The 16,707-nt window shown below is 43.7% G+C and overlaps 1 protein-coding gene across 21 annotated transcripts in view; it reads right to left on the bottom strand.

Moving 5' to 3' along the window:
• PTPN3 (protein tyrosine phosphatase non-receptor type 3) overlaps positions 1 to 16,707 on the bottom strand; it is a 753,142-nt gene that overhangs the window by 282,951 nt on the left and 453,484 nt on the right. For all 21 annotated transcript variants that reach the window (XR_015878492.1, XR_015878493.1, XR_015878491.1 and 18 more), the window contains 2 exons: positions 1,968 to 2,045; positions 1,155 to 1,211 (listed from right to left, as the gene is read on the bottom strand). Coding sequence is in view for 18 of the 21 variants with exons in the window: in XM_088473619.1 (XP_088329745.1) it covers positions 1,155 to 1,211; positions 1,968 to 2,045 (135 nt within the window). In the remaining 3 variants the exon portion in view is untranslated. The remainder of the gene's footprint in view (positions 1 to 1,154; positions 1,212 to 1,967; positions 2,046 to 16,707) is intronic.

Raw genomic sequence — 16,707 nt, forward strand, 5'->3', positions numbered from 1 at the left:
CCTCCCTATCCTTCAAACCACATATTCAAAACATTTTGCAGTCCTGTTGTTTCCATTAAAAATATTTTCTCAACAAAACAAAAAAAATGCCACTAAAACCCTCATACACTTACTGGTCATCTCCAGATTGGACTACTGTAACCTCCTCCTATCTGGCCTCCACAACTCCCATCTCTCTCCCCTCCAGTCTCTCCCCAATGCTGCTGCTCATCTCATATTCCTTTCCAAATGCTCTATATCTGCCTCCTCTCTTCTACAAGCCCTCCACTGGCTCCCCTTCCCTTTCAGAACCCAAATCAAGGTTCTCACACTCACTAAGCCCTCACCCATTCCTCTACCATTTACATCTCTGACCTAATCTCCCTTCACTCTCCTGTCCGCCCTCTTCATTCAACAAATTCACGCCACCTTTCATGCCAACTGATTACTGCCCCCCACACCCACCTTGCTCGTGCTGCTCCCCACCTTTGGAACTCTCTCCCTCTTCCCATCAGACTCTCCACCTCTTTAAAATCCTTCAAACGGGCTCTCAAGACCCACTACTTAATCAAACCCTTCCAGCTCTCATCCTAACTTGCTGCTACATGCTCCATCCTTCCTGCTACCCCATCTGTGTCACACCTGTCTGTCTTCCCCTCCCTTTTAGATTGTACAGTAAGCCCCTCAAAGCAGGGCCCTCAACCCTCTTGTGCTTCTTATTTTACTTTCATCTATCACTTACTCCCCATTAGGGATCCTAACAATTAATTACTTATGCTCTGTTGCATATCTGGGTGTTACCGTGGCTAATGTAGCAATGTATATTATCCATGTCCTTGTCCTGTATTGTATTGGACTGTAAGTCGCTGGTCAACATATTTCTCTATATACTTTGTAAGGTGCTGCGGAACACTTGTGGCGCCATATAAATAAATGATAATTATAATAATAATAGGAAACAGTCAAATGACAGAAATGATAAATGGCCTACTGTATTAACCTACAGTTTTAACACTGGAGAGGATTAACTAATAACCTAAGAACATTTTTACATGTTAAATCAATAATAAATTAGATCATGTTGACATTTTCCATAAGTTCAATATTCAGATATGGTGCATACAATTATACAATACATAAAAGGGTTCTAAAAATGTTCAGATTATTATACTTACAGGTGAACCTATTGTAATTCTAGATACCACCAACTGAATTTTCTGGTCAACACCACCCTGTAAATTTGTCAAAAGTTAAATCATTTTGCAGAATTCAAGTGGTGAAAAAAACATATGCAATTATAACAAACAAAATCCACTTTCATAGCCTTCTTCCACAACTTACTGATATCTTTTGTGAGCACTTTTCAATTAAATAATATATGGTTTTAAGGTACTATGGGACCTATGTATCAAGCCATTTTTTATATAAAATTATGCAGAAACTGCTGTTTCTGCATAATTTTATGTATCAATCCTATGTACTAATGGCACAATGCAGGACATTTCACAGAAATCTCCAGCAAAATACGAATTAGCACTTCACATTGCAGTCCCCATTATTATCAATAGGGACTATGATCTGACCCCTATGTACTAAACTCCAAAAAGCTAAGCTTCAGATGGTGTAAACTGATGATTGCCTATGGGGGCTCCCTATGCAGGAGAGAGATCTTTCAATCTCTCCCCCTGCAGCCTCCGGCCAGTCCAGGGAGCTGATGCTGTGCACATGTGCAGTGTCAGCTTCCCCCGAGGAAGTCTTTAACTTCAGTAAAAACTTCTCCAAAATGCCGGGGATATAACTCATGGGGACAGAGGTTACCACAACCGCTGACCCTGCGTGTTCTCACTAGTACATACTGTAGCCGGATGTTTTTATTAAAAATGAAAATATCCCCGGCGAGTTGGAACGTTAATAATCGCGACAGTGCAGCAAATAACAACACATAGTCCCCTATGACATTAATTAATAATCTCTCTACAATAAAATACCTTTAAATTGAATCCAAATTTGCCATCTTCATCTGGTGTAATTCGGACCAAGAGCAAATCTCCATTAGTAAATTCATTCTATTTCAGACAGATAATTTGGTTTAGTCATTTGATAAGTTATATAATTTTGGATATGCTGTATCGCACTCTTAAAACACAATATTGTGTGTGGAGGTTTAGGTTAATGCAGCCTCAGACAGTAGCCCTTTCCTGTTCACGGATAAAAAAAATATAGAGATCTAGGAAATTGTCTATGTAGGTGCAAAAAATATTTAATGTGTGTGATGGAGAGCTTGTATCTGAAAATGTGTGCATGTGTGGGCAGAAAGGATACCTAATATGTTAAAAAGAATAAGCATGTAATTTGTTGGTGGGTAAATATGGTGTATAATTGAAGAGATCACAAACAATATAATATATAAAAACAATTGGGATGAAAGCAAGCTAAATCAATACATTATCAAAAACAATTAGTACTTGCACAAAAAAGTTCACGTAAGGTTGCATGAGTCTTCAAGTGTGCTATTAGTAGATCAATAGTAGAGATGCCAATGCATTTCTATAATATTGTTTATGTCTATGTGTTGGTTGTTGTACTGTGTGATGAATAAAGGTTGCGTTTCATAATCCTTTTCTTTGTACATTAATAGTATTTCTCTCAATTGTTGTTGCATATTCTAGTGCACGCTCAACTAGGAGAATCGGTATGTAATGCTGACGGCTGTTTAGCCACTGGATCAAATACCAACAGCCAGGGCCGGACTGGGACTAAAAATAGGCCCAGGCATTTAAAGAACACACAGGCCCACCTTGGCGTCAGCATCTGGCTCCTGGCATAGACTCCTCCCTTTACTATTCCTGACTCTGCCCACTTGCTCTTACAAATATAATATATATATATAATAATAAAAATGTGCCATAGTCAGACATTTGGTATTTGATTCTGTTAGGTAAAGCTGAAGCTACATTGGTGTAGGTCACACTGAAAGAAAAGGGAAGGCATTTTCCCAATGGACCAAGCCCTGGTTTAGCAGTTGTAGAGGATTAGATAGTGTTCACTGTAAGAATTTTTAGGGCAGGGGGTGCTGAACACATAGGAGGACACATCTGTGCACTAAAGCAGAGCCATAACTACACATTTTGGTGCCCTGTGTACATAAAGAGCATTGGTGCCCCCCTTCCACACCTTAAGAGGGGAAGAGCGTGCCGTAGGCGCGCTTTAAAATACACAGAGTGTAGTCTCGCTGGGGGAGTGACCACACAATAGTACCCTCAATTCAAATTATGCAACACAGTAATGCCCCTTAGTCACATTACACCGCACAGTAGTGTCCCTTAGTCACATTACACTGCACAGTAGTGTCCTTTACACATTATGCCACACACCGTAATGACCCTTAAACATTATGCCATACACCATAATGGCCATTACACACATAGGCAAAACTAGACATTTGGTAATGGATGGTCACAGCAGGGCTGCCAAGACACTGGGCAGGCCCAGGTATGGTAGGAGTGCATGACTACAGCATGATTATAGTGTGAGGTGTGAGTTGAGTTGTGTGTGGTTGCTGCATATTGGAGACGTTGGTTACACCTCTCCTGTACTCCCATGTCTCTAAAGAGGCTTAGGTACTTTGTACCCATACTCCTGGGTCCCAGGGCCCGATTCAGACACGCTCGCTAGATGCGTTCACACGCTGCCAAAGTATGCAAATCCCGCGATTGAACAGCAAGGTATTAGCACGCCCACTATGTCTTGGCGTGCGATCGCGGTATGTATGTAGATGTATGTAGACGCCCACCAGCCTGTCTTGAGACGCCCGCTTTCCCTTAGCAATGCACGTCATCACTAGGAAGTGTATGCAACAATCGGTAACATCGAGAACCATCAGACCCATACGCAGCACTTGTAGCAGATCATACCCTACCGCAAGCACTGCAAGTGCTTCTGTGTAAAATACAGCCATGTGACGTGTACTATGACGCTGCGTCTTGATTATGCACATCTATCAAACGGCATTAAGACGCTCAGGCATGTCTGCGTTCGCACCACCACTCTCCCGTTTCCATCGACCAACCCGTCACCACCCACAAATGGCTCGTCCTGTCACTCAGGTTAGTGAGGCGTCTATGTACAAGGGGCGATCGCTTCGTGATTGCATGGACTGGTTCGCGCACTGCGATGCATACGCATGCGCACATTGCAAACTGGCAGGCTGCGTTCGAACGCAGCCTAGCGAGCGGGCCCCCAGTTCCAACCCATCACAACTTTTGTTACCTTGACAGTTTGCCATCCTGTCTCATGAGCATTACGTAGATAAAGTTTTCTAGCTTCAACTCTAGTCCCTGTGATGTGTTATGCTAGGCATACACTATACAATTATCGGGACGATATCAGCAGATCGCCCTGATAATTGCACTGTGTGTGCGGGCGACCGATGGTAAAATATCGATTGGTTAGGCATGCGCCCCTGTCATTATCGGCGCTGTTATCTACAAGCAGCACTGATAGGCAGGGCTATGTATGAACGGTCAGTTCGCCTGACCGCTCCGCCCGCTGCAGCTAATACTATCGACAGCTGCAGCCTAGTGATGCCCTATCCCCACAGCAGGGACAGCGCTGTCCTTGCTACGGGGGCTGCCGGCTCCAGGGCTGCATGCGGGATCTTGCGATGTTTGCGGGATCCCATGCATGCTCAGTGGAGCCCGCCGAGGCTGAGACACAACGCATCAGTGCTATGCTGATGCGCTGTGGTCTCTAGCGGAGATCGCCAGAGAGGGGAGCTATAAATATCCCGCTCATCGTTAGGGCTTCCTGCTTCGCCTTGGTAAAGAGGCGAAGCAGGAAGCATTATAGCAGCACGATAAGTGCCGCTATAATACATCTCCCCCACTGTTCCATACCAGAGACACACTCCATGCATTACATAGACCAACCAATTATACTGGAAAGTAGACAAGATTTGGCAGTCCTTTAATATTTAATAATATTTATTAACATAAACAATAGGAAAGACAAACCGTTACCAAAAAAAAGAGACCATATTATGAAGGAAATTAAAAGATTAAATTAATTGCATGGCCTTTACACAAGTAACCCCACCTGCAGGGAATACATATCAGGTAAGTCACCCTCTGCAGCACAGTTTCAGAGGGAATAGAACACTGCATGGCTGCATATGCTGTGCTGGGAACCTGCACACAGACAGAGGGCCTGATTCAGAGCCGGACGCTATTTGCGGACGCTCATTCAGAAAAAGGGGCTGGCTATTTAAATTGAGTGCTCGCTCTTTGCGGTCTGTTGACGCCTCGATGTCTGAGCGAGCGTCCGAAACATGCGCTCGCTATTTTGTAAAGACGCCCCTTGGCCGCTCGCATCATACGTCATCTCCGCTATTTATTTGATTAATCGAGTACATTGAAAGGCGTATGATCTGCTCGCTATTCTTGTGGTAGCATTTTCCTACCGCAATCATGCGAGCAGTTCAGGCTAAAAGACAACCAAGTGACGTGGTCGATGACGCTGCTTTGTTAATTATGCACACCCATTAAACGCCCGTTTTGACCATTTGGCACGCCTGCATTCGGATCTCCACTCCCCGTTTTCAAGCACCTTCTCCTGTTACCACCCACAAACGCCTCATCCTGTCACTCAAATTAGCAGGCACTCGACTGGTTGGCGCATGCGCATTACAACCCATACGCATGCGCAGATGTGCTAACATCGCTCGGAGCGAACGAGCGGCCGCTTACGAGCGGCTCTGAATCAGGCCCAGGGGACACTGGGCCTGATTCAGACCTGGATGCTAAGCCGCGGACGCACGCTATGGGCGATTGTCACCTGTCTGCGCATGCATCACATTGTGCGCGCGCGAACCAGTCGCTGCGATCAGGAATCGTGTGCTCGTGGCACAAAGACTGAGCGCCACTTTCAGTGACAGCGCCATTTGTAGGTGGTAACAGGGGAAGGTGCTTGTGAACGGGGGAGTGGTGCTGCGAAAGCAGGTGTGTCTGGCCGTCAAAAATGAGTTTTATGGGTGTGCATAATTAGCATGGAGGTGTCATTGTACACGTCACTAGGTTGTATTTCAGCCTGCAGTGATCGCAGTGCTTTCAGTGGGGTAGGGTCTACCTCAAGGGCTATGAGCAGCTCTGATGGCTCTCGATGTTACCGATCATACACTTCCTGGAGATGACGTGTGTTAAGAAAGAAAAGTGGGCGTCTTTAGACTGGCGTGCGCTCGCTCTGCCGTCGCTCTCTAAGACATAGAGGGCGTCCTTACACCATACAGTGTGATCGCAGAGTTTGCATACCCGGCCCCTTTTGGATGTGAGCGATCGCGGCTTAGCGTCCGGGTCTGAATCACCCCCACTATACTGCACATGCTGTGTGATTACCTCCTCTCCAGCTGAGGGCCCAGCTACACACCCAGCAACCCTTAAAATCTGAAAGTAAAGGCAACCCATACACGGGGCGATAAAGCAGGCGATCCGACTGTGATTGGTGCGATTTGCCTGCTATATCGCACCTTGTATGGCCCTGATGTTGGGCCCTCCCGTGGGGTCATACATCGCACCCCCTGATCTTTCTGCAAGACCGAAAGATCAGGGGATGCCATGTGCGATCCCATGCATGGCTATGCGAGTGAGGGAGGAAGGAGCCTGCATATGGGGGGGTCGGCCACCCAATCGCACCGTGTGTGCGGACCGCCCGATATATCAGACGACTGATCCCCTATCACCTCGCACGGTGCAATTGCACCGTGTATGGGGACCTTAACACTCGGTATATAAAATGCAGAAGCATCAAGAAAAGAGTACAACTTTTATTTTTAAAAGTAATGACCTTGGCAATTATTTTATTATAAACCTATAGGCATATTTAGAATGTGACGGTAAATACAACTACATCTTTAGCTGTCTTTAAAAAAAAAAAAATTATATCTGTATACTGTGTGTGTGTGAATAAATATATATATATATATATATATATATATATATATATATATATATATATGTATTTACTTGATGAAGTCCCTAGTGGATGAAACGCGTTGGGAGCTGCCTCTTACCTAATGAAAGATAAGCACCTTATGAATTTAAGAGAACATTCTTATACTTTGTACTTTTTAGTGTTTTTAAAATTTTTAGAACACTTATTGCTGCTCTGACACAAAAAAATGTTATGTGCATTTTACTGTGCTATTATTATATCATACTTATGTACATATGTATTCATTGGAACTGTACTAATGCTAGTTTTTAAATATTTATTAGCACTTTGCACTTTGTGAGATACAACTGTTGCACCTACCTAGACCTAAAAGGTCATTGCTAGAGCTCCTCGAAAATACGCACAGGCTCAGCAGTCTATAATTTGTTTGTTTGTATGTGATATTAATAAATTGTTATATATATTTTTTACACATATGCTCTTATATGATTTATGAAGCACCTTGATCATACATATGTACTGTAACTTGTAACACATTAGTTTGTATTATCTACGCCAGTCGCTAAAGACCTTGTACACCTACACATACTGCAATCCAAAATGCCCTATTATATTTGGCCCAGCTGACACCCTTGACATACAGGGAGAACGTAGCACACACAATCATATTCACCTCCTAACTAGTATCCTTATCTGAGTTGGCGCCGGTAGCTCTTTTTGTATCTAATTCTCTCTCTCTCTATGCACAAACACACACACACACACACACACACGAAAAAGGGTTAATATAGGACCTGAAACGTCAGAATATACTGTTGGCTGTTTGACTATTATTTTGAGTTATAGGACCTCATTCAGAGGCTGTGGCTCGGGAGCGATCGGTAGCACCCAAAGTGATTGAGAATATGCAAAATGAGCACTCAGTCACAACGCACATCGTAAGCGCGGAAACACCCATAACAATGAAAGCACACCTCCTATCTCTACGGCCTAAATCAGAGTCGGTCGCAGGCGGCAAGCTACGTCAGCACGATTAACACCTGTTACATTGTTAATTGCCTACAGACATCGGTTGAGGCAGAAACCATCGCCAGCACTCGCAATGCTTAGGGTAGACCCTGGGCTACCCTTAGCTCTGCGAGCAGTAGCGTCGTTATTGCAACGAGATGACGTGTGATGACTCGCTCAGTAATATATGCACGCCCTTAAAACGCCCTTTTTAGGGTCAACCACGCCTGCGTGTGCACCACCACACCCCTGTTCACAAGCACCTTCCCCTGTAACCACCGACAAACAGCACAAAATGTCAATCACAGCTACGACCTCGTAGTGACTAGCAAGAGGATTGCGGTCGGAAAGACAGGCACGCGCACTGCCATATACACGCATGCGCAGTTGAAAAAAACATTGCTCGCTACGTCTAATCCCTCCATGAGACAGACTCTGAATGAGGTCCATAGTCCCAGGAGTGCCGTCCCTTTAGCTTTTTATATATATATATATATATATATATATATATATATATGTGTATAATAGCATCACAAGTGGGCAGCATTCCTCGGTTTTCTTACAAAAAAATCAGAAATTATGGTCATACGTTATTCCAACGGTTCAAATGTTCAATCACATTTTTCGTCAGGGACAAAGTATCAAGTAAACTTACCTCTAAGCCAGCAAACAGCTGGGCGCCCGGCACTTTTGTCGGATTTCTCCTCGCATCCCCAGAGGGGTGCAAGAAGAAATCCTTTGCCCGCCCAAACAGCGCATTGTATTGAATAGCTGCGGGAGCTATTCTACATCACACTGAATTGAATTTCTCCCATGTAGCCTAAATGTATCTTATACCAATATGAAGCACCAAATAACGGATGAATTCATATAACTTAAAAGAAACCAAGATAAAATATATATACATGTACATATATATACATATACAGTGTGTATATATATATATATATATATATATACACACACACACACACATGTATACAAATATATATACAAATATACATACATAGCGTTCCCGCTAGGCTGTTTCAGCGGTGCGCCTATTTCTAAAGGGCTTAAAGCACCCTGCCCTCCGGCGCGGGTATTTTATGCCGGAGGGCAGGGTGCTTTATGCCCTTTAGAAATAGGTGCACCGCTGAAACAGCCTAGCCTGTGGGTTCTGTCCCCACTTGCGGGCCTGCGGAGGTGCAGCGGTCATCGCCGGCGAATGGATGCCGGGTGCATGCGCCCGTCATCCATTCACACTGGGCACGCCCCCAAGAGTGATGAAAAGGGGACGCGTCATAAATACACGCCCCCTTTTTTCTTAACCACGCCTCCTTTCGGGGGCGCGCGCACAAGTGTCCTTTCTCTAGGTTCGGTGCCAGACCTAGAGTGAACACTACATACATACTGTATATAGTTACATATATACAGAAAAACACATATATACTCATATATACAGACACATACATACACACATATATACAGACACATACATACACACATATATACACACACATACATATACACATACATTTACACATATATACACACACATACATACACACATACATACACACACATGTATACACACACACACATATACAACATTATGCACTGCAAGGTGGTTCATACCTGAAGTTTGGTGTTGTTGTGCTGGCAGGTGCTCCTGTGATCGTGGGGGGAGGGGGGGCACCCATGGGGGGAGGGGCTGTTGTAATCGCGGGAGGGGGGGCACCCACGGGGGGGAGGGGCTGTTGTAAACGCGGGAGGGGGGGCACCCAAGGGGGGAGGGGCAGCTGAGATCGAGGGAGTGGGGGTATTGGAGTTCTTGTGACCCCCGGGGGTGGATGCACCTGTGATGGGGAGTAATAGCTCCGCCTCCAGCTGGGCATGTGCTGCTTTGCAGACACTAGAGCCCACCTCTCCCTCTGGCGGCCATTTTGGGAGGGATTCTTCTATGTGATTCTATCACAGTGTTTCAGGCAGATATGCTCGGCTGACGTCCGGGCATCTCAGCAGGCGGACCGGCACATCTTGGCATCGGCCCTTCTGGCATATGCCAGAACTGCCAGATGGCCAGTCCGGCCCTGCCAACAGCGGCAGTATGCTGGGTGTCTGGATTTTGTAGTGGGGCTGATGATAGGCGTCAGTATTTTGAAGGCTAATATTAGTCCCATGTCGGGCGTGCAGTGTTGGTATATTGGCAAGGGGATTCCAAGGGGATCCACCGGTATCCTGACTGTATATCCAAATAGGTCTTGGTGTATTGCGTGGTCCAGAAGTTTCCATTTCAAATGTACCACCTGTTAGTTGAAATCCAAAATTTTAGAAAAGTTTCTGTGAAACCTTTTAGGCTGTTCCTCTGGAATGCTTTTTATCCAGTTTTTGTGATGGTTACATGTTGTGATTTCTCAAATATAAAGTGTTTAAAAAAATTAAATATCATCAATTTAGTATCTCCATATATGTTTTTCATATGGTTTATTATTCCAAATGTAGTCTGTAGTCTAGTTCACATAGCTAGGGGCAAATTTGGTCCATACATATTGTGATAGAAGCACTGGAGAAGTGTGGAATGGCTTATATGCATGTCCTAGGTTCCTGTCATATGTGTTCTGAAACCCCCAGGAGAAGTCTGTTTGGGAAAAACAGACTAGAAATGTCGGCTTTAGAGAAAAGCTGGTTTGGGTCGGGGGGGTGGATTTGAGGAGAGGGAGTGATCCATCCACAGGCCACTCCAGGTTTTGGGCCTTTCAGCCTGGTAACAGGCTCATTAGGGCTTGCAGCTGGTAATGGCTAATATAAGCATGGTTTGTTTGTGGCTGTGTCTTACACCTGAGAAAGCAGGCAGACTAGCCTGTTCAGAGACACTTGGTGATAATACTTGTAAGTACTGTGCATGTGGTTTGTTGATGGTGAGGGTAATAGGCCCTACCATTATTGTAGAGAGGGAATCTGCTTAATACGTCAACCAAGACCATTGCTAGAGAATTAGTCCATGTCTTTAGCAGGTTGCGAATACCTAAGGAGATCCTGACTGACTAAGGTACCCCATTTATGTCAAAAATCATGGAGTTATGCTGTTTAAAATTGACCAATTAAGTACCTCTGTGTACCATCCCCAGACCGATGGGCTAGTGGAGAGATTTATTAAAACTTTAAAGCACATGCTAAGGAAAGTAGCGGACAAAGATGGTAGAGATTGCGATTCCTTGTTACCTTATGCTGTTGGCCATAAGAGAGGTTCCCCAATCCTCCACAGTGTTTTCCCCTTTTGATTTATTGTACAGGAGATATCCAAGGGGGTTACTAGACATTGCCAAAGAGACATGGGAGGGGCAGTCCAGTGTGTATAAAACAGTTATTGAGCATGTTTCTCAAAAGCAAGAAAGAAATGCTGCTGTGGTGCCGATAGTAAGAGAGCACTTGGAACAGGCCCAACAGGCACAGCAGAGGGTATACAACCGGAATGCTCGCTTACACAACTTTGCTCCTGAGGACATAATGTTGGTGTTGGTTCCCACAGTAGAAAGTAAACTTTTGGCTAAATGGCAAGGACCCTTTGAAATCTTAGAAAAGTGGGGCAGGTCAATTATAAAGTTTACCAGCCAGGGAAAAGAAGGCTAGAACAGATATACCATGTAAATCTTATAAAACCCTGGAAGGATAGAGCAGCACTGTCAGCCATTCAAGCCCCTCCAGTAAACCCAGGGCCCATGGTACCTGAAGTGACAGTGACAAAAACCCTGTCATCAAGTCAACAGCACAAAGTTAAGGAATTTCTGATCAGAAATAGGGTGCTGTTTTCTGACCTACCAGGGAAAACCACGGTCAACAAACATGACATAATCACTGACCCAGGGGTTAAGGTTAACCTAAAACCCTATAGGTTACCAGAAGTTCCAAGAGATCAGTGTCGAAGGAAAATAAAAAAATGTTAGAGTTGGGTGTAATTGAAGAATCGCATAGTGAGTGGTCAAGTCCCATTGTGCTCATTCCAAAACCCGACGGGAGTGTGTGATTCTGCAATAACTTCAGGAAATTGAACAGTGTGTCAAAGGTCTATGCCTAGGGTGGACGAACTAATTGAAAGGCTGGGGACAGCCAGATATTTAACTACTCTTGACTTAACCAAAGGGTATTGGCAAGTGCCGTTAACTGAGAATACCAAAGAAAAGACCGCTTTTTCTGCACCTGAGGGGTTATTTCAATACAAAATGTTGCCCTTTGGGCTACATGGGGCGCCTGCTACCTTTCAAAGAGTGATAGATAGGATTGTAAGGCCCCATAGACAGTATGCTGCTGCTTATCTGGATGATATGGTCATTCATAGTCCTGATTGGCAGTCTCACTTGCCCAGAGTACAAGCAGTGTTGAACTCCATCTATAAGGAAGGTTTGAAAGCCAACCCAAAAGAGCACTTTCTGGGAATGGAAGAAGTAAAATATCTTGGGTACACCATTGGCAGCGATTTGATAAAGCCACAGCTCAATAAGATTGAAGCAATCCAAAACTGGCCACGACCCCTGAATAAAAAGCAGATGAGAGCCTTCTTAGGGATCACTGGGTATTATAGGAGGTTTATACCCAATTTTGCCACCATTGCAGTCCCACTGACTGACCTTACCAAAGACAAACAGAAAGTCATGGAGGAATGGGGTCCTGAAGCAGAGAAGGCTTTCCAGGAGTTAAAAATAGTGTTATGTAGCCAACCAGTTCTGATAACCCCCTGATTTCGACAGAGAGTTTGTTGTACAATCTGATGCATCAGATGTAGGCATCGGAGCGGTCCTGTCCCAAAGCAATTTTCTTCTTAAGCCGGAAATTAAATGTACATGAAAGAAATTATGCTACGGTTGAGAAAGAAGCATTGGCTATAAAGTGGGTGTTAGAGACTCTCAGGTACTACTTGGTGGGAAGAAAGTTCAGATTGATCACTGACCCTCTGAATTGGATGTCAGAAAACAAGGACAGTAATGCGAGAATAACGAGATGGTTCTTGGCATTACAAACCTTTAAATTACAGTAGAACACAGGTCAGGAAGCCAGCTGGCCAATGCAGATGCTTTATCACGTGTCCATTGTTTGGGGGCTGCAATTGCTCTGCCCCACAGGTCAAAACAAAGGGGGGGGATATGTGATAGAAGCACTGGAGAAGTGTGGAATGGCTTATATGTATTTCCTAGGTTCCTGTCATATGTGTTCTGAAACCCCCAGGAGAAGTCTGTTTGGGAAAGAAATGTTGGCTTTAGAGAAAAGCCGGTTTCGGTCCTGCGGGTGTGGATGTGAGGAGAGGGAAGGCTCCACCCACAGGCCACTCCAGGTTTTGGGCCTTTCAGCCTGGTAACAGGCTCATTAGGGCTTGCAGCTGGTAATGGCTAATATAAGCTGGGTTTGTTTGTGGCTGAGTGTCTCACACCTGGTAGAGCAGGCAGACTAGCCTGTTCAGAGACACTTGGTGATAATCCTTGTAAGTACTACGCACGTGTTTTGTTGATGGTGAGGGTAATAGGCCCTACCATTATTATAAAGAGGGAATCTGTTGTGTAGCTAGTGCCCAGCCGGGCTAGGAATTATGTTTATGTTTATTTTATATTTATATTAATTTGGCACAATAAAGACTGGCGCCGACCAGTTTGTACGAGAACCCCTGACTTGTATCCTGTTTCTACAGCTGCTGTGTGTGTAAAGAGGGAGTCCATCTACCCCAGGAGAGGGACCCCTATCCTGACTGTGTCAAAATATGCTGTTTAATTAATTATTCTATGTTATATTGTATAACACAAGCATGATTTTCTAATGTGCGGTCACACATCTGGTATTGTTGTTATTTTTATATCCGCTGCTGACACTAAACTCTTTTTTTCAGGAGAGCACCAATTATGTCTAGCTACTTGTTTGACATGATAGGCAAAGCACTCTTTATACTCTAGGCTAATGGTAACATTAGTTGGATGCACTATATTTATTTATATATGTCATTGCCTTTACTGTATTGAATAGTGCTTTACTTTAATTGCCCTGTGTCTAAGCGCTCTATATGAGGTGAGACCATCAGTCAGTGCACCTGCCCCACTTTGTCACAGCGCACCTGCCCCCTTGTCGGTGCGGGTGAAGTGTGCTGGTATCGGTCATGTGATCGGGGGCTGTAGCTTGCCTGCAGTAGATTGGTGTACCCACAATGAGGCTTGTACAGCATGGATGTAGGGGGGCATGATCTGATCAGCATGTACTCCACCAGGACATGTGTTTGTTACACTGTGGTGATTGATTGCACCTGGTAAGCCATGCCTGTGTTGCTATTTATTCTGATGTTTGTTTCACGCCTATTGTACTACTACAGATGGCTGTGGCTTCTTGATATACTTTTGACTTGAAAAGGTCTGTAATATGACCCCGAAACTTCTATCTATATATATATGAGATTGGGAGAAGTAAAACCGGCGGCACTCAGCTTCTTAGTGTGAATAAAAGCCTTTAATCCAACGGCATTTTGGGCCACATACCCTTTATCAAAGATATAGTAAATGCATAACATACCCTCCTTAAATACCCCACCCAACTAACATACCTGATCCTGATTGCACTCACAGGTGCGGCGCCGCCATCCGTGTCCATTCTCCGGTGCTTCCCCAACTTCCGGGGTCGCCATGGGTGTGACATCATCCAGCGCGCCGCACCAGTGTATGTGAATCATTACTATGGAAACACAATCATAGAGTTTTAATGGTTACATAATTGCGGAAACACAAGGATATAGCTATAATGATCATAAGCGACATACTATAAGTGAAACAAATACAATAATAGAGTCTCAACTGGCCGATCAGGAATGGCCCCCAAAATATCAACAAAAATAAGATATCTTATAAACACAACTCACACCAAAAAATCAGTGTTAATAGATGGTCAAAAATGTGAAAACACATAATTACATTTAATAAACTACACTAACTCCTATAAAAACTATGTAACCCCAATGTCTCATTAAGTCCCTTCAGGGCCAACGTTTCTAATTGAAAAATCCATCTGGATTCAATTTGAAGTAGTTGTCTACCTCTATTACCCCCTAGAAAATTGAACAGGACATGATCAATCATTTTTGTTCTCATATCTGCTACACTGTGTCTAGCTGCCAAAAATGTTTTGCTACCTGTTGATCGCTTCTTTGATTAATGTGTGCTGCCCAGATGGCCGAACAGTGTAAAGCCATATATTCCTTGAACAGCCTTTCTGTCTTGCCCACGTAGGATAACCCACATGGGCAAGACAGTAGGTAAACCACAAATGTAGTGCTGCAGGTAACTGGATACTTAATGGAGTATTTTGCCCCTGTATGTGGGTGGTTAAATGTGTCACCCAATATCACAGACCTGCATGTAATACATCCTAGGCACCGATGGTAACCATCCTTTTGGGTGAGGAAATGTTTAGGTCTATTAAGTGATTTTAATTTAGTGACATCCAATTTGACTAAACGATCTTTAAGGTTTCTACCCCTAGAATAACTATGTAAGAGTCTTGTATTGAACAGGGCAGGTAACTCTGTGTCTATATTTACTATGGGCTATAATTATTTTGCCAACTTAGTGGTATCTCTACTCCTGGTGGTATATTTATTGAACCATGGGATAATAGCTGCAGTTTCTACTTTCTTATCTCTTGGTGATAATACACTATCCCTAGAGAGGCTCATTACTTTATCTTTGATCTGTAATAATTCTTTCCTGCAGTATCCTCGCTGTTCAAATTTAACAATCATAGCCTGCATCTGCTCCTCCAACTTTAATGGATTGGTGGTAAGTCTACGTACACGGAGCAATTGTGAATAAGGGAGTCCACATTGTAGCATTGGTGGATGACAGCTAGTTCTATGTAAGATAGTATTCCTATCAGTGTCTTTAATATAAATAGACGTGTCTAATGTGCCATTTTGCATCTCTATATGGACATCTAGAAAATTAATCTCTTTATCTGAAATATTGGCAGTTAGTTGAACTTCATGGCCAGTATCATTATGTTCTTTAATGACTGCCTCTAATTCCTGTAAAGGCCCCGTCCAGAAAATCAACAAGTCATCGATAAATCTACATACAGTAGAAGGTGTTGGGAAATTTTAGGAACTTGTCGTAATCTTTTTTGTTCTATCATATGCATGTAGGCATAAGCGTACAATAGGGCCACATTGGACCCAATGGCACATCCTGCTTTTTGCCGATAGAATACATTGTTATAGAGAAAGTAGTTTCTCTCCAAAATCAACTGTTACAATTTAAGAAGTAGTGGGACAGGAGGGCCTTGATAAATAGGATTATCACTAATGAGACACTCAACTGCCTTAATGCCCTCACTGTGCGGGATGCAAGTATATAAACTTGTAACATCCACACTACAGAGCAGCAAATTTGATGGGACATCAATCAATTCCTTTAACTTCAATAGTAGATGCGTGGTGTCCCTCAGATACGTTGGGGTGTTCTGTACACATGGATTAAGAAAAACATCCAAATATGTCGAGATTGGTTGGTATCATGATCCCCTGGCCGATATGATAGGTCAGCCAGGGGGATTTACCAATCCCTTATGTACCTTAGGTACTGTGTAAAAAATAGGTACTATTTACAGTAAGTAATTTCCCCATTTCTGCTGTAATTTCACCTTGTTCCACAGCCAATTTCAAAATTGAATCTAGTTCTTTTTTTAAATTGGCGGTGGGGTCCCTCACCAATTTTTCATAAATATTTACATCTGAAAGTTGTGTGAGGCATTCAGCATCATATGCTGTGAGGT

This window comes from Taudactylus pleione, unplaced genomic scaffold (assembly GCF_031769625.1).
Source record: "Taudactylus pleione unplaced genomic scaffold, aTauple2 ptg000137l, whole genome shotgun sequence".
NCBI classification, from domain to species: domain Eukaryota; kingdom Metazoa; phylum Chordata; class Amphibia; order Anura; family Myobatrachidae; genus Taudactylus; species Taudactylus pleione.